We start from the raw sequence: 25,468 nt of genomic DNA, 5'->3' as shown, positions 1-25,468 counted from the left end.
ATGGAGTCTGATGCCGAATTTGGCATTGACATGACACAGTGATTAAAGAAAATTACTTGTGTCATCGATCAGTTTGATCCAGAAATAAGCTTGCGCAGACTCACACAAACAAGCCCTCCGTGTGATGATAACAATTTTATGTTCTGAGAAAATAACAAACCTCTCTTATTTAAAAACCTATTTAAAATGTTTTATTTAGGTCTCAATATTGCCATCCCCATATATGTTGCTGTTCCTTTAGTTTGCCGTCATCCTATGGTAGCTTTTAATTGAAAATCAGAACAGCACTCACGCTATGAGATTTTAAACCCAGATTACTCACGCTGCCATAATTATGGCATTGGTCATAATGGCACTAAATTCCACCGCATTATGCACTGTAAGACCACTAATTTCTTTAATTATGAACAAAGAATACTTTTATGTCTCATTTTTAGTCTGCAACAGCAAAATCATGCTGAAAATTGCACAGTGTAAGTCAAATTAACAAATGTTTTTTCTGGCTGATGCTTTGGTTTACATGGCAGGTACATTTACTAAAAATGTAGACAAATTAACAGTTTTCATTTATGTGTTACTCCTAATTCAGTGTAATACAACCCTAGTAAAATAGAGTCTAATAAAAAATAATAAGTGTTTTTACTTTACTGATTATATCAATAATTTTTCTACCAGACCAATTTCTGACTTCTCAGCTGACTTCTGACTCATTTTTGACATATTTACATTCATTCACTTGTCAGTATCCAAAAGTGATTTAAGTCAAGGCAGTCAAGGCAATATTGCCTCACTGGCAGGCTTCTCCTTCTAGACATTTGATATAAATGATTATTAAAATTTTATGATAAAAGATTTTTTTAATCTAATAAACATTTATGAGATAGCTTTTACTTCTGTCATTACTCCACATTTTTATTACCTTATTATTCACACAGTTATAGAAAGTCATTGAAATACATTCAGAGCCATGAATTATTTCTTTTAGATTGAGGAATGAATGATTTAAAAGTTTTTTTTAGGAGAAAAAAAAAGACCAGAAGAGAACACTCATTTTCAAATCTGAGGAGGCACCTATTCAGCTTGGCACCTCATTTAACCTGCTAGATAAAAGAAGGAGGAGAAGGAGACTGGGATTGTGTGGTTATTGTGTAGAGTCTGGCCATGGCCTGGAGAAACGCTCTTGTCATTCTTCACCTTCCAAAGACAATCACAGTCAGCTTAGGGTAAGCTTCCCCTCCTCTTCTATATGAGCACAACAAATCCTTGTGTCGGTACGCATTAAACACTGTGACCTGACTCTATCCATTCCAGCTCTCTTAGAGTCTGGTTCCACTACAAACTTCCTTCAGAGCTTCAGTTACACACAGAAACCCTTACTAGTGGAGGATGTTGCTAGAAGAGGTACTAGAAGGTAGTAGGTACTAGAAGATACTACCCCACTTTTATATTCACATTTGCACATTTGAAATCACATTTACTCACTGTGTAGAGAGGAGAGTCAGGCTGAGGAGTACATAGAGGAGCTATGTCTGTCCCTCTACTTCACCAATGTCTACCAGGTTATGTTTATTACAAAGAAACAGTTAGGCCTCCGCCATGGCATTTCAGTTTTTAAATTCAAATCAAATTCAAATTTTATTGGTCACATACACAACCATGCACAGTACGATGTGCAGTGAAATGCTTTTTTTGACTGTCCGTGACAAAAGTAGAATTTACATAAACCAGAATTTACTTCTATACAGGTAGGAAAGTAAAAATATAAAAAAATATTTTTAAAAATCTTAAAAATGTATATATTAAATATAAGAATATAATATAGGGGATACAAAGATTGGTACGACTGTATTTTGAATAAAGTGCAGATATATGCAGTTGTTTGTGCAATATATGCTGCGCAACATGAGGCTGAGGTAGAGGGTGTTGTGAAAATGAGTCTGTGGAGGAGGGGGTGTGGTCAAGTGCTGGTTTGTGAATGAAGGGTGGAGCCGGGAAAAGTGAGTAGTAAGGATCTACACCTGTGCGGGATTGCTCTAACATGTGTTCTGTGTTTCAGTGAGCGGCAGCAAGAATAAAGTTGGGAGAGATGAGAGTTAGGAGAGAGAGAAAGAGCTGAGCAGCACAGAGCCGAGTGTGTGTGTGTGTGTGTGTGTGTGTGTGTGTGTGTGTGTGTGTGTGTGTGTGTGTGTGTGTGTGTGTGCGCGCCTGTGTAGCAAAATAAAATCACTGAAAAGTGAAGAGGAACATAAAGAGCCATTTGAGCTGTCCCAAGCCTGCCTCCCATCTCCTCATTTCTGGCTCAACCCAGGAAAGTGTCACAAAGTCCAAGCTCTAGTCCCTATGTGTTATCCTGGTTGAGGGCCCGAATGGCCTGTGGGAAGAAGCTTCTCCTCATTCTCTCTGTGTTGGCCTTCAGGGAGCGAACATGCTTCCCTGACTGCAACAGAGAGAAGATTCCATTGTTCGGATGGCTGAAGTCCTTCACTATCTTCCTGGTTTTGGTTCAGCACCGCTTTCTGTTGATAGACTGAAGGTCAGAGAGCTCAGTGCGGATGGTGCTCTTAGCTGATTGCACCACCCTTTGAAGAGCCTTTCTATCCTGCTTGGTGCTGTTCCTAAACCAGGTTGTGATCTGTCCCATCAGGATTCTCTATTGGTGCAGGTGTAAAAGTTCCTTAGCACCTTAGAGGGCAGTTTAAGTCCCTTAAGCTTCTAAGGTCTTAAAGATGCTGATGGGCCTTCTTCACCAGGGTATTAATGTGACAGGACAGGGGAAGAGATGTGTCTTTATCCTGGATTTAAATGTAGGGGCAGATGGACCTAAAGTAATCTTTAGATTTTTAAAAATCTTTTGTCACTCTCAGATTCACTATTTCACTATGAAGAGCCATAAAACCTAATTGGAATTTTTCTGGATGTTTGTTTTTTGAGATAGGCAGTGAGTTGACTGAAAACAACTTTTTCTAAAGATAAATTCAATTCAATTCAATTCAATTTTACTTGTATAGCGCTTTTAACAATGGACATTGTCACAAAGCAGCTTTACAGAAATAAATGGTTTTATGTGATTATAAATAAATCCCTTCTATTATTGTGTACTATAAGGACAAATAGTGCAATTGTGCAACCAACAAATTCACAGTTTTCGCAAGAAGTCCGGCTGGTTAAAATCTATCCACTGTCCACTGATGGAGTCCTGAGTATGAAGCTGCTCGTGGCAACTACAGCCCCAAAGCCACTACAGCAATCGCAGTCCCAAGCCATTACAGTACAGCTCCCCATATGTGATCCCCAAGCCATCTCCACAGCCCTCAGGTATAAAGATATGGCAATTTAGAAAGCAAGTGTTTAAAGCAAGTGGGTGCTTTCCCAGGTGTTACTGATGTTTGTTATGCTTGAACTGAAAGTATCCCATAGCTATTTGTGAAGGCAAGCAGAACAACATCAAGGGGACAGGTGCTGGGCTTCTTATGAGAGATAATATCAGACAGATCATGTAGGGAGCATGGCATGAAATGTAACCGTCAGGCTTTTTTCCACCTGCGCTCCCAGTGGCTGCACAACTGCCTAAGACCATCAGAAGTCGCATTAAGCCAGGGTTGACTTGTAGGCATTCTTGGGCTTCTTATATTTAATGCACTTTAGGCCAAACATATGTGGACAACTGACCATCCTGCTCATATGTGCTTCTTCCAAAACTGCTGCCACAAATTTGGAAGCACACAATTGTCTAGAACGTTTTTGTATGCTGTAGCATTAAATTTCCCTTCACTGGAACTAAGAGGCCCAAACCTGTTCCAGCATGACAATGCCCCTGTGCACAAAGCGAGCTCCATGAAGACATGGTGTGTGAAGGTTGGAGTGGAAGAACTCGAGTGTCCTGCACAGAGCCCTGACCTCAACCCCACTGAACACCTTTGGGATGAACTGGAACACTGACTGCACCCCAGACCTCCTCGACGTCCCAACATCAGCACCTGACCTCACTAATGCTCTTGTAGCTGAATGAACACAAATCCCCACAGCCACGCTCCAACATCTAGTGAGAAGCCTTCCCAGAAGAGTGGAGCTTATTGTAACAGTAAAGGGGAAATAAATCTGGAATGGGATGTTCAACAAACACATATGGGTATGATGGTCAGGGGTACACAAAGTTATGGCCATATAGTATAGGTGCTACAGAGTTTAAATCCTAAAGCATATAGAATTGAAATGAGTAAATAATTCATTAGGGTCCATTTGCAAAGATGCTCGTGAGTTATTACAGGCATCAGCAAATAGACTGGCATGAAGCAGTTTATGGAATGGGAGAAAAAATCACAGGATAAGGAAATGAGTTGTCAAAAAGAATAGCCCTTACATCAGGAAGACGGGGTGGCAGAGCTCCTCCGATGGAGCTATGACCCAAAGTCCACCCCTCACAGCCAGATGGATCGACTGCTACGTATCGCCAAGCAGTGGCTCCAGCTGGAGCATCTGTTGGCCTCTGAGGTCGTCGAATGGGTGGTCACGGACCATTTCCTCAGGGCTCTGCCATGCGAAGAGAGGAAGGCGGTGGGCATGCTGGAGAGATGCTGGAGACTCTGGAGTAAGCGGTGGCCATGCTGGAAATCGGCAGGGACGACCGACTTGAGTTCCCTCGACCTTCCTCGATCAGGCATCAGGATCTGCACACCCAAGGGGAGGGGAGACCCAACCATGGCCGCTCCGCCTACAGGACGCCACAGGATGTGTCCATGCTGACCGAGCCAGACCCTGCCACTCCGCATCATGTGTACATCCTAGTCACAGTTCCACTTCAGAAGGCCACCTCCCAGAACAACCCCGGGATGACGCCACACTCCAGCCTCCAATCCCCACTCCCTCATTTCCACTTTCACCTATCACCTTCACCAAATTCAACAGTAAAGAGCACGTTCCCCCACATCCCTGCCTCTGGGTGCTTGTGTTCAGCCTCCTCGTGGTCTTGCATATCACAGCTGAAAACATATTTGTTTAGTCAAGCCTTTGTTAATAAGCTTGTCTCTTAGGTAAAGGTGCAGATCTGAAGAGTTCATGAGCATAGAGTGTTTTGGTTTTGGCGTACACTCAGGTTTGTTGATGGTGAAGTGGCGGGCCACCTTATGTTTCACAATGTACATTTTCTTAACCATTACAGTACAAGAACATACCTAATAATTTGTGTTATATTTCTCTTCCCCATCCATCTTCTCTTGCGTTCTCTCTTTCTCTCACGCCCTGTCTCTCACTACACATGTTACTCCTCAGATACCAGTGATCCTAACTCCTTCTGCCCTCTGGACCTGCCTGATCCATCCTGATGCCCCATTTCTGCTTAGCGTCTCCTTCATCTGAAAATCATTCGCTGCCGCTGAGGATGGCTCCACATGGACAGCCTACAGTACGCCATGAGATTACTGTGAATGTTACCATACAGACACCATTAAGATGGCTGTGGATGTTCTTTCATCAATTGCTAAGAACAGTTTACACTCAAGTGTCCATCACTGAACAGTTAGACAGTAAACTTAAAACTCTAACGATGCTCATACTCAAGTTCCCTTTTACACACTTAGCAATGCTTGACATTATATTGTACAGTTATAGAACAGAAATGATTTATAACTGCACTATCTGGTGCAATTACAAAATATATTTTTTAATATAAAAATAAAAACAATTTTTAAAATAAAAATATAAAAATAAAAATATATTTTGAATATATTTCTGTAAAGCTGCTTTGTGACAATATCCATTGTTAAAAGTGCTATACAAATAAATACAGTAAATATAAATTGATTTGGTTTTCCAGCAACCTGAAATGCATGATGCTGGGTCTGTTCCTCAGCCTGGTTCCCAAGTTAAAACACTCATATGCTCAGAGTATGATCACTTTTACCTTTTCATAATCCAGGCTCTGTTCCACGCTTAAGAATGAACACATTTCCTGGACTTTACCAATTACTTTACACTGAAGGAGTAAATTAAAGGAATGTCTTTAGGTCAATGTTAAGAACCTGCCACCTCAAAGGCAGTGAAATATGAATCATTGGAGACCAAATCAAACAACACCTTTAGACACTACTCTCATCTGCACTACAAAGCACAACAAATGTATAAATATAGAAAAAGCAGACGAGCTGTGATTTGTATGATGCTCTTAGTAATACATAGTCTTTATCGCGTGCTGACATTTTGGTGTTTTGGCATTGCATCTTTATGTGAGCATCAAACAGAAATGTTCTCATGCACTTCACGGTTGTATGCTTGTTGAAAATGTAGAAAACGTACACTGAAAGCTTCCTTTTTTCTTTTTTCTATTTCCTAAATGAGTCTATTCTATAAGTCTCTGTACTCAGAGAGATCACGCTGATGTTTCCTCAACGTGAGAAGAGAAAATACACGAAGAGGGAAACGATGAAGATCAGCAAGTGAGGGCAAATTATTCCAGCTACACCTGGAGATGAACAAATAATTTATTCAAAATATTATTAAATAAAATCTTAAATGGTGTCTTGGTAGAAATGTGATGCATCTTTTATCTGACAAAATGTCAAAGATAAATGCCGATCCTCACTATTTATGATTATTTAAATTTGGTTTGATATTTACTCACCTGTTGTTTCATCTTTCCTCTTTTCAGGTTTTTCTTTGGAGGAAAAAGAAAAAGAAGAATTTTAGAAACATTCCATTGTTCAATCTTCCCTTCTCTACAGTTATAAATATTGTATGTTTAATTCATAACTGCAAGAGCATTCTTGCAGCAAAGTATCTCCCAGTGCAATCCTGCATTTTAATTCTGTTTTACCTAGGTCTATTCATTTCCAATTTTCTCTGCCCATCTGAACCTATAAATAAAATTTTAATTGGTCCCAGTGTGTAATAAGAAATCTTTAGCAAAGCTGATGTTTTTTGTGTGTCATATTTGACTTTTTTTTTTTTAATAGTTTTTCCCAATGTGTTTTTTAAGACAGCACTATCTAAGGTCTGAGTCAACATGTCCAGGAGAGTGAACCTAAAACACACAGAATAATAAATTACACTCATAAGATCTAATACTATTGTTTTAAAATGCATATTTAAATAGAAATGTATAAATACTACATTTAGTTAAGTTATATATAATCAATTTATTAATAAATTCACATCATTCATTTACAAAAAAAACTGATAAGATTGATAAGACTGATTTTACTCCTATCATGTATTTCTCGGATTGAGCAATCTTTCACTGGAAAATGAACACGTCAATCAGTCACGCACAAGTGGCCATTTTAAATGACCAATAAGTCATGTGACATTTGGATTTCACTGAAAAGCCACTAGAGGGCACCAAACACATGCTAACGAGTCTACAGCAATGTTTAGAAATCTCAGCTGCTCAGGTATGGCGCTGAAATGTAATGTTGAGACGGGACGACGTACTGCGGCTCCAAAAGCTACAGAAGGCAATGAAAACCTTCATTCACTACAACAGAGACTGGCTGGTCATAAAGAGCAATAAATTCAGCTAGCCTCTCTGTAATTTCTCTCGCCTTGTTGTTGTTTTGAGGAAACTTCTCGTTGAAAATATCCTCCAGTGTTTGTTGCATTGAAGCATTTTCTTGAGTGACCTGCGTGAACTCTCTGTATTCCTTGTTCTATTATATTGGTTGTGTTTAAAGCACCTCTTTTGCTTGAATTGGCAGTTCATACAATATATGTAGATGTTGTGCTGTTTTTGTTTTCTATTTTGAAATTGTTCCACACTGCAGATGTTTTTCTGCACCAAGCTTCCGATAACATGCTCCACTGCTGCAAGTTATAGAAGTTGTGGACTTACAGTATATGACAGTTGTGTAAATGACACAAAATGACACAATGATGGACATAAAATAGCTGATCCTAATTCATCATAATGCTCCTGGATTGGCTCTAACACAGATACTTGCCAAAGTCCTTCGGATCAGATCAGAACATCCCTAATAGATCTCAAATTTATAGTATACTCATAAGTTTAGACCCATTTCAGTAATTTATCAGCTCATGTGGCTCGTAGATGAGGACTGAATCGACATCATTCTACACTTGAAAAGTAAAAAAAACCCTTCCTTTGTATTGAAATGCAGGACAGGAGGTGTGTGTGTTCTCCTCTCTCCATCTATCAGTCACGCACAAGTTATCAATTAGCTGTGAAAGGCATTAAACTGTGTAGCGCAGTCTCAACCAGGACTGAAAAACACTGACATCAACATTAAATATGCTGTTCAAGTGAGCTTAGTACCTTTCCAGGCATTTTAAACTTTGTGTACTGATGTGTGTCATATTCAGTATCGTCTGAGACTAATCCACTTACCGTAGACTGAGAGTTTAATTTCCTGGATCAATTTGCTGCTTTTGTGTTTCACTAGCATGGAGCTTCTGTAGACAGCAGCATCAGTAGCACTGACGTTCTTCAACACCAGAGAACAGTTTCCTTTAAGCAGCTCATCCTCAGGAACGTCCACACGACCCTCATATCCCTCACCCTGAAATGACTCTTTACCCTTTCGATCAAACACAATCTCAGTATCAATATACCACTCAATATGAGGTGTTTGGATGGGCAGATTTCTCCAATCACACGGCAGGACAACTGTGGAACCCACTTCAGCTGATATGTTCCAAAAGACTGTAGGGACAGGGAAACACCTTTTAGGAAATGATCTTATATTAGGAACGTTATATTTTTACTTACAGTGGTGCTTGAAAGTTTTCATTTACAGTGGTGCTTGAACCCTTTATAATTTTTTTATATTTATACATAACTATGACATACAACATTTATTTACTGAGGAATGTGATCCAATATTACATAGTTGTGAGTAGTAAAAGTATGTAAACCTTTGCTTTCAGTATCTGGTGTGATATAATAACTGTAAACATTTCCAGTAACCGTCCTGCACATCGGCCTGGAGGAATTTTAACCTGTTCCTCAGTACAGAACAGCTTCAACTCTGGGATGTTGATGGGTTTCCTCATATAAACTGCTTGTTTCAGGTACCTTCAATCTATTTTTATTGGATTAAGTTCAGGACTTTGACTTGGCCATTCCGAAACATTAACTTTATTCTTCTTTAACCATTCTTTGGTAGAACGACTTCTGTGCTTAGGGTCTTTGTCTTGCTGCCTGACCCACTTTCTCTTGAGATTCATTTCATGGACAGATGTACTGACATTTTCCTTTAGACTTCGCTGGAATAATTCACAATTCATTGTTCCATCAACGATGGCAAGCCATCATCTGCGATGCACACCATTGTTGTTCAGTGTTCTCCTGGTGGTGGACTCATGAACATTAACATTAGCCAATGTGAGAGAGTCCTTTAGTTGCTTAGAAGTTACCTTGGGTTCCTTTGTGACCTTGTGGACTATTACATGTCTTTCTCTTGGAGTGATCTTTGTTGGCTGAGGGGAACAATGGTCTTGAATTTCTTCCATTTGTACACAAAGTGTCTGACTGTGGATTGATTGAGTCTTTAGAGATGGTTTTGTAACCTTTTCCAGCCTGATGAGAATTAATAACTCTTTTTCTGAGGTCCTCAGAAATTTCCTTTGTTTGTGCCATGATACACTTCCACAAACATGTCTTGTGAAGATCCCTGTACTTTAAATAAAAACAAGCACTCACTCACACCTGATTGTCATCCCACTGATTGAAAACACCTGACTCTAATTTCACCTTCAAATTAACAGCTAATCCTAGAGGTTCACATACTTTTGCCACTCACAGATATGTAATATTGGATCATTTTCCTCAATAAATAAATGAGCAAGTATAATATTTTTGTCTCATTTGTTTAATTGGGTTCTCTTCATCTACGTATGACTTGTATGAAAATCCGATGATGTTTTATGTCAGTTCTATGCAAAATTATAGAAAATTCTAAAGGGTTCACAAAATTTCAAGCAACATTGTATTTGACAGAAACTAAATCATTGCCCACATATTTGCTCAACCATAAGATATAAAGGAAGCAAATATAATCTTGGGAATTTTTCAGATTTTTGACTTTCCTGCAAAAAATCACAGTTGTGTAATGTAGTAGTGTAATGTTGTGGGTTGACTAATTTGAATTCTTGAATATACAACAAAACAGTTTTGCAGTTAAGAAAGTATTTTAATATTTAATCTGCTGTGTTTACTTACCATTGAGTTTAACCTTGTTGATTTCTTTCACTTTGTTAGTGGCAGTTCTGTCCACGTGTTCTACCACAAAGGATTTGTAGAAACTGTGATCAGTAACACTGACATTCTTCAACACCAGAGAACAGTTTCCTTTACGCAGCTCGTCCTCAGGAACATCCACACGTCCTTCATATCCTGAACCTGTATCGCTACCATCACTGCTTCGCTCAAACACAAACCCATCATCAGTACGCCACCGAATATGTGGTGTTTCGGTGAACACATTACTCAGGTTACATGGCAGGACGACTGTGGAACCCACTTCAGCTGATACAGTAATGTGAGAATCTGTAGAGATTGTGTCTGGGGGGAAACATTACAATCTACATGATCTGTAGCATATTTTAAAATTTGTAGTATATTTTAATCAATGATAGGACACTTATGTCTTGTTAGTCTTATGGACCCTGATCACTCACCCACACAAGCAGCAACCCATAAGATGTAAATATAAAGGAGGGTCATGATGCCTGTAAGACTCTTGCAGAGTGTCTGCAGATTTTCTGAAACAAACAAATGCAAGTTATAAACAAAAGTGACATTACAGCTGACTGATTTCACACATAGTTGTAGTGATATTACAGTTTTACTACACATATGAGTCATGATTAGTCAAAATGACATTTAAGAGCATGTTCATCTACATCCGGTGATTTCAGCGCTCTTTTAAGATTATTACTCATCACACTGAATTCTGAATTCTATAACACACTGTGTGATATTGTGTGTTCTCCATGTCAGATTATATGATAAAAGATCTTCTAACAATAGACCTGTGATTAAAGAATGTTACTACATTCTTCTTACATGAACCATAATGATAAGCAAATCAGCTTGTGCAGAAAACAGACAAGCTGTTCAGTGTAAAATAATGACAATTTTATGCTCTGAGAAAACAACTGTAACAGTTCCCAAGATCGGGTAGGGAATGAGGAAGCTGGAGGCAGGCTTGAACACTCAAAAGATGCTTTTATTCTTTACTTGCACTTTCACGCAAGCACACACACACAAACACAGCACGGTGCTGTTTACTCTCCCTCTCTCTTGAGGGGCTCATCTCTCCCCTATTTGTCACAGAAAGGCAAGCAGACCCATTAACAGAATTTGCCACAGGTGCACATTCCTCACCGCTCACCTTCTCCAACTCCATTCACAAACTGGCACTCGACCACATTTCTTCTTCCTCAGGCAGGGGAGCCATCCCAGCTGCTGACTTCCCCGCCAAGAGAGGAAATCTGCCACAGCCATCTGCACCCCTGGCCTTTCCTTGTTTTCACGGAGACGTGGCTCAGCGACAGAGTTCCGGACGCTGGCATCCAGGTAGACGGGCTAGCCGCGTTTCGAGCTGACAGAAATACTGCTCTGTGGTGTGTGTTTTTATATCAACACGAAATGGTGCAAGAACTCTGTGCTGGTTTCCAGCGTCTGCTCATCGCTAGTGGAGTTTGTGACTGTAAGGTGTAGATCATTTTATTTACCATGGGAATTCACCACCGTTTTCATTGTCAGAGTGTACATTCCACCTAGCGTTAATGCTAAGGAGGCGCTATGTGAACTCTATGGGGCTATTAGCGACCTGCAGAATGCTCACCCTGACGGATTATTTATTATCGCTGGAGATTTCAACCATGTGAATCTCAAAACAGTGCTCCCTAAATTTCATCAACATGTGAACTTTGCTACGAGAGGGGTAAACACGCTGGATCTTGTTTACACAAACATACCTGGTGTGTACTACGTGGAGCCCCGCCCCCACCTCGGATACTCAGACCACATCTCTGTTATGCTAATTCCAGCATATAGACCACTCGTCAGATGCTCGAAACCGGTTCTGAAACAGGTAAAAACCTGGCCAGAAGGAGCTATCTCTGCTCTTCAGGACTGTTTTGAGTGCACTGACTGGGATATGTTCAGGGAGGCTGCAACCAACGGTGATTCTATTAACTTGGAGGAGTACACATCATCAGTGACCAGCTACATTGGAAAGTGCATTGATGACGTGACCATCTCCAAGTCCATCACTACACGCTCCAACCAGAAACCGTGGATGACTGCAAAGGTGCGTGCGCTGTTAAATTCCAGAGACTCCGCCTTCAGAGCAAGGGACAAGGCGGCCTTAAGCACAGCAAGGGCCGAACTGTCCCGAGCCATCAGAGAGGCAAAACGCGCACATGCCAAGAAAATCCACAGTCACTTTCAGGACAGCGGAAACACTCGGTGCATGTGGCAGGGCATCCAGGCGATCACAAACTACAAGACAACATCACCTGCTTGTGACAGTGATGCCTCCCTCCCAGATGTGCTGAATGACTTCTACGCCCGGTTTGAAGCACAGAACAACGTGATGGCAAGGAAGACCACACCTCCTACCAAACAACCAGGTGATCTGTCTAACCACAGATGAAGTGAGGAACACTCTACGCAGAGTCAACCCACAGAAGTCTGCTGGACCAGACAACATCCCTGGCCGGGTGCTCAGGGAATGTGTAGAACAGCTAGCAGATGTCTTTACTGACATCTTCAACATCTCCCTGAGCAGCGCCGTTGTTCCCACATGCTTCAAGACAACGACCATCATCCCAGTGCCTAAGAAGTCTTCAGTCTCCTGCCTCAATGACTACCGTCCCGTTGCACTCATACCCATCGCTATGAAGTGCTTCGAGAGGCTTGTCATGAGGCACATCAAATCCCACCTTCCACACTCACCCACTGCAGTTTGCGTATCATCCTAACCGTTCAACAGAAGATGCCATCACCACTACTCTCCATCTGGCTCTCACCCACTTGGACAACAAAGACACATACGTTCGAATGCCGTTCATTGACTTCAGTTCAGCATTCAACACAATCATTCCTCAGCACCTGATCGAGAAGCTGAGCCTACTGGGTTTGAACACCTCCCTCTGTAACTGGATCCTGGATTTCCTGACTGGGAGACCTCAGTCAGTCCGGATCGGAAACAGCATCTCCAGCACCACCACACTGAGCACTGGAGCCCCTCAGGGCTGCGTACTCAGCCCGCTGCTGTTCACTCTGCTGACTCACGACTGCACAGCAATGCACAGCACAAACCACATCATAAAGTTCACAATTGACACGACCGTGGTGGGTCTCATCAGCAAGAACAACGAGTCAGCATATAGAGAGGAGGTGAAACATCTATCAGCCTGGTGTAAAGCCAACAACCTATCTCTGAACGTGGACAAAACTAAAGAGATGGTTGTTGACTTTAGGAGAGCACAGAGCGACCATTCTCCACTGAACATCAATGGATCCTCCGTGGAGATCGTGAAGAACATCAACCTCAACTGGTCACTCAACACCAGCTCCATCAGCAAGAAAGCCCAGCAGCGTCTCTACTTCCTAAGAAGGCTGAGGAAAGCCTATCTGCCACCCGCATCCTGACCATGTTCTACAGAGGGACCATCGAGAGCATCCTGAGCAGCTGCATCACTGCCTGGTTTGGGAATTGCACCATCTACATCGCAAGACCCTACAGCGGATAGTGAGGACAGCTGAGAAGGTCATCGGATTCTCTCTCCCCTCTGTCACGGACATTTACACCACACACTGCATCCGAAAGGCCAACAGCATTGTGGACGACCCCACACACCCCTCTCACACACTCTTCACATTACTGCCATCAGGGAAGAGGTTCCGAAGCATTCGGGCTCTCACAACCAGACTGTGCAATAGTTTTTTCCCTCAAGCCATCAGGCTTCTCAACACACACAACTGAACTGGAACTAAACTCACACACACACACACACACACTCACACTCATTCAACTTCATACTTTCATTAAGTTATTATAAACAAGTTGGCTTGTTCTACTGTTTACATTGTACAATCCACCACTGCTACTGCTGCTCTGCTCAGTTCTTTTTGCACATCACTGGCACTGCCACTTTAATACTTGTAAATTTGCACATTGCACTGTATATAGATATATATATACCGTAGGTTACGGGTTGCTGCTATTTTGTGTTTGTGTACTTGTCCTGTACAGTACTTGTCCTGCACTGTCTCATGTTGTCTGTTCTGCACTGTTTTGTTTTGCACTGTTGCACTAGGTTGCACACGATGCACTTTATGTGGCTAGGACAACTTAGTCTAATCCTCAGCTCTGTGTTTTGTAACTCTATGTTGTGTGAGGTGACGATGTTGTTTTATGTAGCACCAAGGTTCTGGAGAAACGTTGTCTCATTTCACTGTGTACTGCGTCAGCTATATATAGTTGAAATGACAATAAAAGCCTCTCGACTTGACTTGACTTGACTTCAAACTTAAATGGCTGAAGTGCCAGATACCTACAAGTGATCCGCGAGTTAGCATCGTTCATGTGGTGGAGATACTGGAGCGGGGCGTGATCCAAACTGAGGGTAAAGGCCCATCCCAACAGATAGTACCAGAGGGTGAGGACCGCCCATTTGATGGCCAGACACTCATTCTCTATGGTGGTGTACTTAGTCTTAGGGCATCTGCCGATGCCACCTGCCCATGCCCAAGCCCAGATACAGTGCTTCCACGTGTCCAATCGCACACTTCCGCCCGTCTCAACTATCTCTGAACAGCCCGTGACTTGAGACGGTGAGAGGGGTTCCCCCATAAGAGACCAGGGTTGAATTGAGCCACTGTTTTTATACTTACTTCTGGTCCCAGCTCCTCCCTCTCTGGAATGATCGTCGCCAAAGCCACGGAAACCACCTCCCTCCATGGTTTGAGGAGGTTAAGGTGGTACACCTGCCTAATTTAGAGCTTGACGTGGGCAGCCAAACAAGCACTTTATCTTCCAGTGCGAACTCCCGTATCCGAGTACCACTGTTCTATAGCCAGGATTGATGATCTTGCACCTTCTTGCAAATTATCCTATGTTATGTGGCTTAAGGTGTGTAATTTTGCTTTCAGGTCAAGAATGTATTGGATTTCGTTTTGACTGTTAGAAGGTCCCTCCTCCCAATTTTCCCGAATGATGCGAGCACACTGTATAATAACCTCTCGTACTGCAAATAACAGGGGCTCTAACCACTTATCCCAATTCCACGCATCATTGTGAACAAACTTCCGAATCATATTTTCAAGTGTTTGATTCGACCAGCCCATCCATCTGCGGATGATATACGCTGGTGCGAATAGATTTAATCCCCAGCAATTCTTAAAGCTTGTGTAGTGTTCGTTATATGAACGATGTGCCCTGATCAGTCAGGATCTCTTTAGGCATCCTGACTCAGGATATCATATGGAAGAGTGCCTCTGCAACATTATGTGTGGAGATGCTGTGGAGAGGCACTGCTTCCAAGTATCGCGTTGCGTAGTCCACTAGCACTAACACATAGCGATGCCCTTGTGCATTCCTTTCTAATGGCCTGACGAGGTCCATATCAATTCTTTCAAAGGGGACCTCGATCAATAGTAAGGGGTGCAGTGGTGCTTTTGGCATGGCTGGCGGATTCACCAGCTGACAGTCATGACATCCCGCACACCAGCTGCGAACATTGCCGAGAATGCCCTGCCAATAAAAACAAGCCATTAGACAGTTTACTGTTTTGTCCTGCCCTAAATGTCCAGCCACGGGATCATAAAGAGCCACCTGGAATAACATTTCCTGACAGCTCTTTGGGACCAACAATTAGATTGTTTCCTCTCTGGTTTAAGTGTCCTGCATCACTCGATATAACCTCTCCTTAATAATTGAAGAATAGGGGTGGGAGAGTGCAACATTAGGCTGAATTTGATGATCATCGATTACTCTCACTTGGTCTAAGGTGTGGCCGAGGGTCTCGTTGCGTGACTACTCCAAGAGGAATCCCTGCCAAGAGGGGAAGACTGGGGCCCTCCCCGCACTCTGTGTACCCCTGATGTGGAGCTGACGTTGACCTGGCCCAACACCACCTCCCCAGCCAATGCTGCGTACATTCCACACTGTCTCTCATTACTGCAGGACCCAGCTCCAAAAAGTCTTCTGTTTCATCCTGTGGACGTATCTTGGCGAGGACGACGTAGTGTGTGGCCGTAATGTGTAGTCCGCTGCCTGAGTATCGAGCAGGTCCTATACATCAATCTTTCTAATTCTATACATCAACCATCTTTAGGCTTTAACTATCACCTTTGTAGCTGTCCCATGAATTTGCCATCCTCCTAATGGTGGACTTTAGATTTAGACTTTAGAGTGTTATAGCAGCGTTTACACTCTGAAATTTTAATCAGAAATTTCACACTCAGAGAGAACTTTGTTGTGAACTGACTTTGGTGTCAGTGGTACTAATGTGATGTGGTGAGCACGAGTGAGATCACCTAGTGTAAAGCTCCTTTAACAAATGTTTCTTAATGTTTGTAATACTGTTGGGTTTCTGTGTGTAGAGTATCATGACTCTGTGTTTAGCTGCTGGTGAGCAGGGAGATGGGAAGGAGGGGTGTGAGCAAACACTTCACACCTCTCCACAATAACACTGGTACAGAGATAAAATGGACAGCACAACTAAAGCTTTTTTGATAGTAAAACACTGTATACAACTGTCACAATAAGATTATAAAATTTAAACCTAGTAGGCTAGGTTAAAAAAAAGAAATACTTAGGAAAAACTGCAAATTCTTAAAGCCACGAGTGTCTACTTTCATATAAGCCTAACCACTACTGTGGAGTGTGACTTCACAAATAAATTCAATGTTGAACACGGGCATCCCCAAAACAAACCCAAATTCCATTTTTTTGGTTCTCTGGTTAATCAATCGACTAAACTTTTTTTTTCATCAACTAAACATAAATTAGGTTAAAACAAACTGTAAAATTGTTTAAAATGGCAGTGTAACATTGTGCAGAATATCTATAATTATTTATTGAGTAAATGTGTCATTTTAACTAAAAATTGGTGAATTAAGGATGTTTGTGCTTAATCCTCTAACACACACACATTCATCTAGCAAAATGCCAATCAGAAATGAGTATCAGAGGGACTTTTAGTAAGTAAAATTAAAACCAACAAACCAACCAACCAAACAAACAGTACTTATAGTACTCCCATTAATTAAAAGGGAGGGGAAAAAAGAATAAACACACAGTGTTTTATTTTTTGTATGTGAAATATGAGGATGAGGAATTCCTGGTTTAAAAAAGGCCATGGCATATGCAGGTAGCCAAAATGAATAAGAATTAAAAATATGTGGAACGATTGGTATTGTTTCCTAGTTTTCACCACATACTGAGGTATTAACACACATCTCTGTGGAGTGGGACTGATAGATCAGAGCCTTTAAAGAACCTGGGGTGAAATGTAAATTTGCATGGCACCCGGAAATACATCTTTCAGTTCACATATGGACACGTGACTGCGTATTTGTCCATGTACAGAATAATTCATGTAGGAGAAAGGAAGTCATCAGTTTTTATACAAGCACATGAAATTTTAGTTTATTGGTGATTTTTCTGCTTGAACAAACTGATTAACCTGATCATTACCTGGAATTGGGTGAAATCTGTGATATTTATTCACTATTAGGTGGATGTTTATAACCTTAACTATAAATCCTCTCTCTGAAAAAGTCATCCTGTCTCTGAAATGACATATCCGCTCTTAGATAAAAGTTCCATCCAGTCTGATTAAAGGGTCAGTGATTCTCCCTCAGTGTTTTTTACCACAGAACGGTGACTAGTAGAACATTAAACTACTGAAAGCACAGTCCACACATTTACAGAAACATAGATAACAATCCAAAACTGAGCTTACCTTGGAGATGGAAGAATATTTCTTGTGATACAGTACGATTTAGATAAAGTTAAAGAGATAAAGAGTTAGGATAAGATATAGAGATAAGAGTTTAGAAGGTTCTGCTGTCAACCACTGTTAACGGTGTCGTGTCTGAACAAAGACTGACAGCAGCCAACAGGAAGAATTACTTTCTCTTTCTCATGGAGGGTGAACAGGATGTCAAGTTCAACAGGGTTTTTTTTTTGTGGTTTCTGTCTAACACACTGTCACGCAATCTGCCATACCCACATGCTCATGTACAAATAAATCATCCACTGCACAGATATGATTCATATTTCACTTTATTTGTCTGGCAGATGATTAAAGATATGATCAAATTTAATCCAACCACTGATCTGAGCTGTAACTGTAGTAGACACCAAACTGTGTCTCTCAGGCAGTTCTGAGGTTTAATAAGGATTTGACTGACATTGTATGAGCTGTAATAGCACCTCAGTCGTTCTGTTTCTGTAATATACTTTTAATAATAATAATAATAATAATAATAGCAGCTGGAACATCAGCTCAGGTCATGTCTCCTCCTGCACCCAGAGTATTGAACATGATTCATGATTCCACTTCCTGTTTGCACAGTATATACAGTACATGTGCAAACTACACATTAAGTGTGTATAAGGATATTTCGGCTCTTGAGTATAAGATCTAAGCCTTTCTTCATGTGTTTGTCTGATTGGTGTACCTTGACCCTTGCCTTGCTTTATCAATTCTTCTCTTGGATTTGCCCTTTGACCTCACTTTCTCCTGTGCTGATATTGTGGTATTTCAGCATTAAAGATTTATGTGGGCATCAATCAGAAATGTTCTCATGTACCTCAGAGTTGTACACTTGTTGACAATGTAGACAAAACACACTGAAACCATCTTTGTTTCTTTTTTTTTTAAATTAAATCTATGAGCTGGATCTCTTGGGCTCACAGAAGTCTCTGAGAGAGATCACGCTGATGTTTCCTGAGTATGAGAAGTAGTGATGGGAAGATCACATCATTTTACTGACTTGGATCTTTGAATCTCATTCAGCAAAATGAACGAATCTTTATTGTAAGTCATTTTGCTCATTTCGTTCATTTGTAGAATTAAATTAAAATGTTACATTTTCAATAGCCAAATTCCACAAACATGTATACTTACGCAAACTTTGATTATATTCCGAATAAGGAAAAAAGGATAATGCAGAAAGGACAAATTATGAGAAACAGAAATGATTAATTCACAACTCAACTGGGTCTTCTGGTTTGAGTTGTTCATAATTTTGTCACATGACAGCCGCATAGGGTGAAAAGTTTAAAGCTTTAACTAACTCTTTATTACCAGATTCAGTGTTAGGAAAACCTACCATTATGATAGAAACTCACAAAATATAAGAGATAAAAAAGCTAAAATTTGAGACCAGAAATGTGTCATGTAACTGTAGAGTAAAAATAAAACCTAACTACCTGCTTGTTTGTAAGGAAGGATGGGAATTATGAACTAATGCATCCAATACAGAATATATCTGACTGTCACATCATATGATAAGTGAACAAAGGACTTGGACCAGAGTAGGGACTCAGGAGGTGAACTAATCATTTCTGTTTCCTGTACAGAGCCTATGAGGTTTTCAGGTTTCCAATGAATGAAAGGATAAATGAATCACTCTCTCAGTCACAACAAAAAAGATTTGTTCAAAATGAATAAATCGTTCATGAACGACCCATCAGTAGTGACAAGACTAAACACATGAGGAGGGAAATGATGAGGATCAGCGGGCGAGGGCAATTTATTCCAGCTTCACCTGGAGACAGAGAGAAATAATTTATTCTAAACATTATTAAATAAAATTTTGAAATGAGATCTGGGTAGAAATGTGACAAAATGTTTACCTGATAAAATGACAAGATAAGAAATATAAATGGAAATTTAGAGGGTTAATGTGCCATATAATAATTTTTAGTACAACGAATAAAACTATTTTGTAGTAAATATTTAAATTTGATATTTACTCACCTGAGGAAGTCCTCTCTTCAGGACACTGACATTAACATTACATATGCTGTTCAAGTGAGCTTAGTGCATTTCCAGTCATTTTAAACTTTCTGTACTGATATGTGTCATATTCAGTATCGTCTTAGACTAATCCACTTACCGTAGACTGAGAGTTTAACTGTCTGGACCAAGACAGGTTTCTTTGAGTGTTTCACTACCAGGGAGCTTCTGTAGACAGCAGCATCAGTAGCACTGAAGTTCTTCAACACCAGGGAACAGTTTCCTTTAAGCAGCTCGTCCTCAGGAACGTCCACACGATCCTTATATCCCTCACCCTGAAATGACTCTTTAACATTTCGCTCAAACACAATCTCAGAATCGATATACCACTCAACATGAGGTGCATAGTTGGTCAGATTTCTCCATTCACATGGCAGGACAACTGTGGAACCCACTTCAGCTGATATGTTCCAAAAGGCTGCAGAGACATGGAAAGAAATCTTTAAGGAAATGATTTTATGTTAGGAACATCTTCTTCACTTCCTTTATTGGTAAAAAATGCTCTGATGCCAGCATCTGATACCATGTGTGTGGAGGTGGAGGCGTAGTCGAGCGGAGGTTTCTTGAGGGCGGAGCTGGAGAAGAGCGCCTGTGGCGAATTCTGCTAAAGACTCTGTTTCTCTTTGAGTGATGAGGATAAAGAGGGGAGACATGAGCGCCTTGAGAGAGAGGGAGAGTAACCAGCACTGAGCCGTGTGTGTGCGCTTGTGCGTATGAAAATAAAAAGCGCTGAAAATGAAATTAAGAATAAAGTGACTTTTGAGTGTTCAAGCCTGGCTCCAGCTTCCTCATTGCCTCCCTGAACTTGGGAACTGTTACATTGGTGCCGAAACCTGGGATCATTGAGGAAGACACCATCATGGAGTCCTCACCACTGGCCGAGATCATCATGTCTCTCTCCAACCTCCACCAGACCCAGCATCAGGCCATCCTCCAGCTGTGCCAGGGTCAGGAACAGCGCATCCAGGACCTGCTTGATGCTCAGACAGAGGATTGGCAGGTGCTCTGGGGCCTAGGGGGCGGATATTCCAACTGTGGCCCCAGCTGCAGCCTTGGCCATGCCCCACGTTGTGCTCGCCAAGATGGGTCCGCAGGATGATTCAGAGCCCTTTTTGGAGCTGTATGAATGCTCCTCAGTGGCATGGGACTGGCCTGAGGGCGGATCGCCTGTTGCTGCTCCTGACTGGCGAAGCCCAACTCATAGCCCAGCAGCTACTGGTCACCAACATGCAGGAATTTTGCAACGGGGCGGCCGCACCCCAGAATAGTACTGTCAGTGCCTCTGGTCGCTGACCTGCCGCGAGCCCAGCCACTCGTTTGCATTCGCAAAGAAGCTCCAAGACACCTGCCGGAGATGGTTGCCGGCTGAGGGACGTGGTGCGGAGATGTGATAGACCTCATGGTGCTGGAGCAGTTTGTTGCCTGACTTCCAGAAGGGACAGCAGAGTGGGTCCAGTGACGCCAACCGGCATCGCTCAATGAAGTGGTCCAGCTGGACAAAGACCACCTGGTGCTCTACTGCTTCCACTTGGGCCATGGGCCGGTGCATCCCCGACTTGATAAGACAGCAGCGATTGCGGCCTGCCCGAGACCCAGGACCAAAAAGGAGCTGAGACAGTTTCTGAGGCTGGCTGGCTATTGTCATAGGTTTATGCTTAATTACTTGGACGTCACCAGCCCACTGACTGATCTCACTAAAAAGGGGCACCAGATCCAGTCCAGTGGACATAGCCGTTCCAACAGGTTTTCACTCAGGTTAAAGCTGTACTCTGTGGCGGACCACTGTTACATTCTCCTGCCTTTCCTCTCCCTTTCATTCTATTATATATTATATATTTCATTCAAATTCTATTAATGAGTCTGTTTGTCTTTCAGTGATGAGGATAAAGAGGGGAGACACGAGCACCTTGAGAAAGAGAGAGTAACCAGCACCAAGCCGTGTGTGTGTGTGTGTGCTTGTGTGTGAAAATAAAAGGCGCTGAAAGCAAAAGTAAAGAATACTTTTGAGTGACTTTTGAGTGTTCAAGCCTGCCTCCAGCTTCCTCCTTCCCTATCTGAACTTGGGAACTGTTGCTTGTGGAGTAAACCTAGTGTATATTGTTGTACTAATGAACTGATGACACGAAATGACAGCGATCTGAAAGTATTTCACAATTAATGATCAAAACAAAGCAGACTGTAAACTGTGTTCTGTGAAAACATCAAGACGAGGAACTACAGCATCTTCCTAAACACCTGATAAAACATCTTTATGGTGCTCTATCAGTCTTCGCGTCTTTGGCTGTCCTGTGAGCTTCATATCTGACTCTTGCTCACGCCCACATGAAAGTAAAAACCTCCTTCTCATGTATTTAAAGTGTTGCATCCTGCAGGATCTCAGTCTTGATGCACACCTCTAATCTCAACCAGATGCCCTCTGAACCTTTCTGATAAACTTTCTAAAAAATAAAATAGTATGTCTATTATTTATGTCTGTGTTTGTATATTTTTCTAACACATCATCCGTTAATTCTAAATAATGTATTCAGGCATCCCTACAATAGATGTTGCTAATGTTCTTATTTCTGATATGCTATGACTTCTATAATTAGTCAATTAGTCAATATTTTACATTGCATAATTTACTTACCATAAACTGAGAGTTCAACCTTGGTGATTTCTCGCTCTCTGTAAAAGTGACGAATGTTTATGGGTTCAACCACAGTGCTGACGTAGAGACCGCCATCAGTGACTCTGACGTTCGTCAACACCAGGGAACAGTTTTTTTTTTTTTCTAGCTCGTCTTCAGGAATCTCCACACGATCTTCATATCCTGAACCCACTATCATACTATAAAAGCCTCGCTTAAACACTGTCTTATAATTGGTGCTCCACTGAACACTTAAGCTTTCAGTGAACGTTCTTCTCAGGTTACATGGCAGGACGACTGTGGAACCCACTTGAGCTGATAGAGTAATGAGAGGATCTGCACTGATGGAGTCTGTGGGGGGAAACATTACAATCTACATGATCTGTAGCATTTTATTTTATCTGTAGTATATTTAATCAATGATAGGACACTTATGTCTTGTTAGTCTTATGGACCCTGATCACTCACCCACACAGGCAGCGACCCATAAGATGTAAATATAAAGGAGGGTCATGATGCCTGTAAGACTCTTGCAGAGTGTCTGCAGATTTTCTGAAACAAACAAATGCAGGTTATAAACAAAAGTGACATTACAGCTGACTGATTTCACACATAGTTGTAGTGATATTACACTTTTACTACACATCTGAGTCATGATTAGTCAAAATGACATTTAAGAATAAACACACAGTGTGCATCTAAGTTTTATTTTTGTATGTGAAATATGAGGATGAGAACTGCCAGAACTGCACTAAACACAGCATATAGTTTAATATTAACATGAAAAGATCTCCACTTTCCTCAGCACTGGTACAGTATCATAAAATAAGTTTTAGTGTTTTTGCTTGGTGTCAGATTGATAAGAGAATCAGTAATATTGTGAATTTCTGTAAAACCAAGTTCCTGTCTGATACACAACATGTAACTCATTTACATCATACGACTCACCTGAACTCAGTGTCTGCTGGGAACAAAATCCAATTAGCCTCCACTAAACAATACTATGAGCTACAAACCTGCTCATTACATCATTTCTGCTGATTTTATTTAGTACACAAAAAAGTGAAGAGGCCACAGAAATACATCTTTCAGTTCACATATGGACTCGTGACTGTGTATTCATCCATGTACAGAATAATTCATGGAGGAACAAAGAAGTCATCAGCTTTTACACAAGCACATGAAATTTTATTGAGTTTATTGGTGATTTTTCTGCTTGAACAAACTGATTAACCTGATCATTACCTGGAATTATTCACTATTAGGTGGATGTTTATAACCTTAACTATGAATCCTCCCTCTGAAAAAGTCATCCTGTCTCTGAAATGACATATCCGCTCTTAGATAAAAGTTCCATTCAGTCTGATTAAAGGGTCAGCGATTCTCTCTCGGTGTTTTTTACCACACAGTCCACAGATTTACAGAAACATAGATAAGAATTCAAAACTGAGCTTACCTTGGAGCTGGAAGAATATTTCTTGTGATACAGTACGATTTAGATAAAGTTTATGAGTAGAGTTTAGGAGGTTCTGCTGTCGTTAACAGTGTCGTGTCTGAACAGCGACTGACTGCAGCCTACAGAAGCATTTATAGCCTATAGGTATCATTTACTTTCTCTTGCTCATGAGGGTGAGGGACGGACAGCTATAAATTACATTATTGGATTTGGGAGAGAATTTGCACTGTGGATCTGGAATTACTGAGTATCTCACTCAACCCCTAACACCTACTTGGAGTTCATTTTTATGCTATTTATCCTCAAGTGAATGATTCACAGACAGTTGATTGGGAAGTTGATTTGAGTTTTTGAGTCGGGTTCTATAGGATTTATTGTGGTTTCTGTCTAACACACTGTCACGCAATCTGCACAATGTCAATAATTCTGCCATACCCACATGCTCATGTACAAAAAACACTGCACAGATAGGATTCATATTTCACTTTATTTGCCTGGCAGATGATTAAAGATACTATCAAATTTAATCCAAACACTGATCTGAGCTGTAACTGTAGTAGACACCAAACTGTGTCTCTCACACTGTAAACATAATACACTGGATCTACTCAATAAAATCGTGGCAACAGATTACAAGCACTGTTATTTATTAAATTAAAGAATTTTACAAATTGAGTTAGAATTATTCAAATTATTCAAAGCTCATTAAAAGTCAGCCATTCTACTGTGGGTAAACTAACTGCACACAATAGCACACAACAAAATTTAGTAAAATTTAAACAAAAATATTGGGACAAAAAAAGAAGCACTGTGCTAATGAATATTACTTAATGAAATGATTCTGACACATAACACATAATCAAGTTAATATTATTTATATCCATGAGTAGATTCATTAAAATAGTTAAAATATAGTTAATTAAATCCGATTTCAGGTGTAAATAACAGATACAGACTTCAAAGTTGAATTAAGAGCTCTTGAATTAACAACCACAAAAATACTGTTAATATTCTCAGAGTGAAAATATCTACTCTTTATCAACAGAACTGTTGTATATGTATTTTCTCTCTTTTTCACTCTTAGGGTATGGTAAAGTCCATTCACACACATTGTAGTTACATTGTTTAAAATACAGCAAATAAAAGTTACTACATATCCCTGTTTTCTGAATATGAAAGAAAATGTGACCACAGAGCAGATTATATTAAAAATAAACTCGTTTTAAGACAGCAGTTTAAAAACTGGACTCTGTTTGAAAGCTCTGAAGCATCCAGCTCCAAGAAAAGTTTCTGGAACACCTCAAAAGTATATTAGATTTCAGGGATAATGGAGATTCTGTGCAGGTCAATCCAAGGAGGACACAGCAAGAACACCTTCAAGGCCTTTG

At 40.9% G+C, this 25,468-nt stretch overlaps 1 protein-coding gene across 3 annotated transcripts; it reads right to left on the bottom strand.

The window, feature by feature from the left end:
- Positions 1-940: 940 nt before the first annotated feature.
- LOC113545586 (uncharacterized) lies at positions 941-24,305 on the bottom strand. 3 transcript variants are annotated; one of them, XM_053237263.1, is made up of 10 exons: positions 24,081-24,305; positions 23,093-23,176; positions 22,625-22,975; positions 20,096-20,413; positions 17,932-19,744; positions 10,627-10,710; positions 10,169-10,510; positions 8,336-8,650; positions 6,617-6,649; positions 941-6,457 (listed from the first exon to the last, which is right to left on the bottom strand). In XM_053237263.1, the coding sequence occupies exons 6-10, from the start codon at positions 10,670-10,672 to the stop codon at positions 6,381-6,383; spliced, it is 813 nt and encodes a 270-aa protein (XP_053093238.1). In that variant the 5' UTR covers positions 10,673-10,710; positions 17,932-19,744; positions 20,096-20,413; positions 22,625-22,975; positions 23,093-23,176; positions 24,081-24,305; the 3' UTR covers positions 941-6,380. The 3 variants fall into 3 exon arrangements, with proteins under 3 accessions (XP_053093238.1, XP_053093236.1, XP_053093237.1); XM_053237261.1 differs by lacking the exons at positions 17,932-19,744; positions 20,096-20,413; positions 22,625-22,975; positions 23,093-23,176; positions 24,081-24,305 and having other exon boundaries at positions 10,627-10,861; XM_053237262.1 differs by lacking the exons at positions 941-6,457; positions 6,617-6,649; positions 17,932-19,744; ... (2 more) ...; positions 23,093-23,176; positions 24,081-24,305 and having other exon boundaries at positions 8,135-8,650; positions 10,627-10,861.
- Between the last annotated feature and the right edge of the window lie 1,163 nt (positions 24,306-25,468).

The sequence above is a fragment of the Pangasianodon hypophthalmus genome, chromosome 9 (assembly GCF_027358585.1).
Source record: "Pangasianodon hypophthalmus isolate fPanHyp1 chromosome 9, fPanHyp1.pri, whole genome shotgun sequence".
Taxonomy (NCBI): domain Eukaryota; kingdom Metazoa; phylum Chordata; class Actinopteri; order Siluriformes; family Pangasiidae; genus Pangasianodon; species Pangasianodon hypophthalmus.
Note: the sequence above shows the minus strand (reverse complement) of the source record. Positions and strands in the feature narration are given on the sequence as shown.

Coding starts and splice junctions, on each gene's coding strand:
- LOC113545586 (XM_053237261.1), bottom strand. CDS start 10,813: ATGACTCATATGTGTAGTAAAACTGTAATATCACTACAACTATGTGTG. Junction 6,650..8,335: donor AATTAAACTCTCAGTCTACG/GTAAGTGGATTA, acceptor TTTCCTCCAAAG/AAAAACCTGAAAAGAGGAAA. Junction 6,458..6,616: donor GAGGAAAGATGAAACAACAG/GTGAGTAAATAT, acceptor GTTCATCTCCAG/GTGTAGCTGGAATAATTTGC.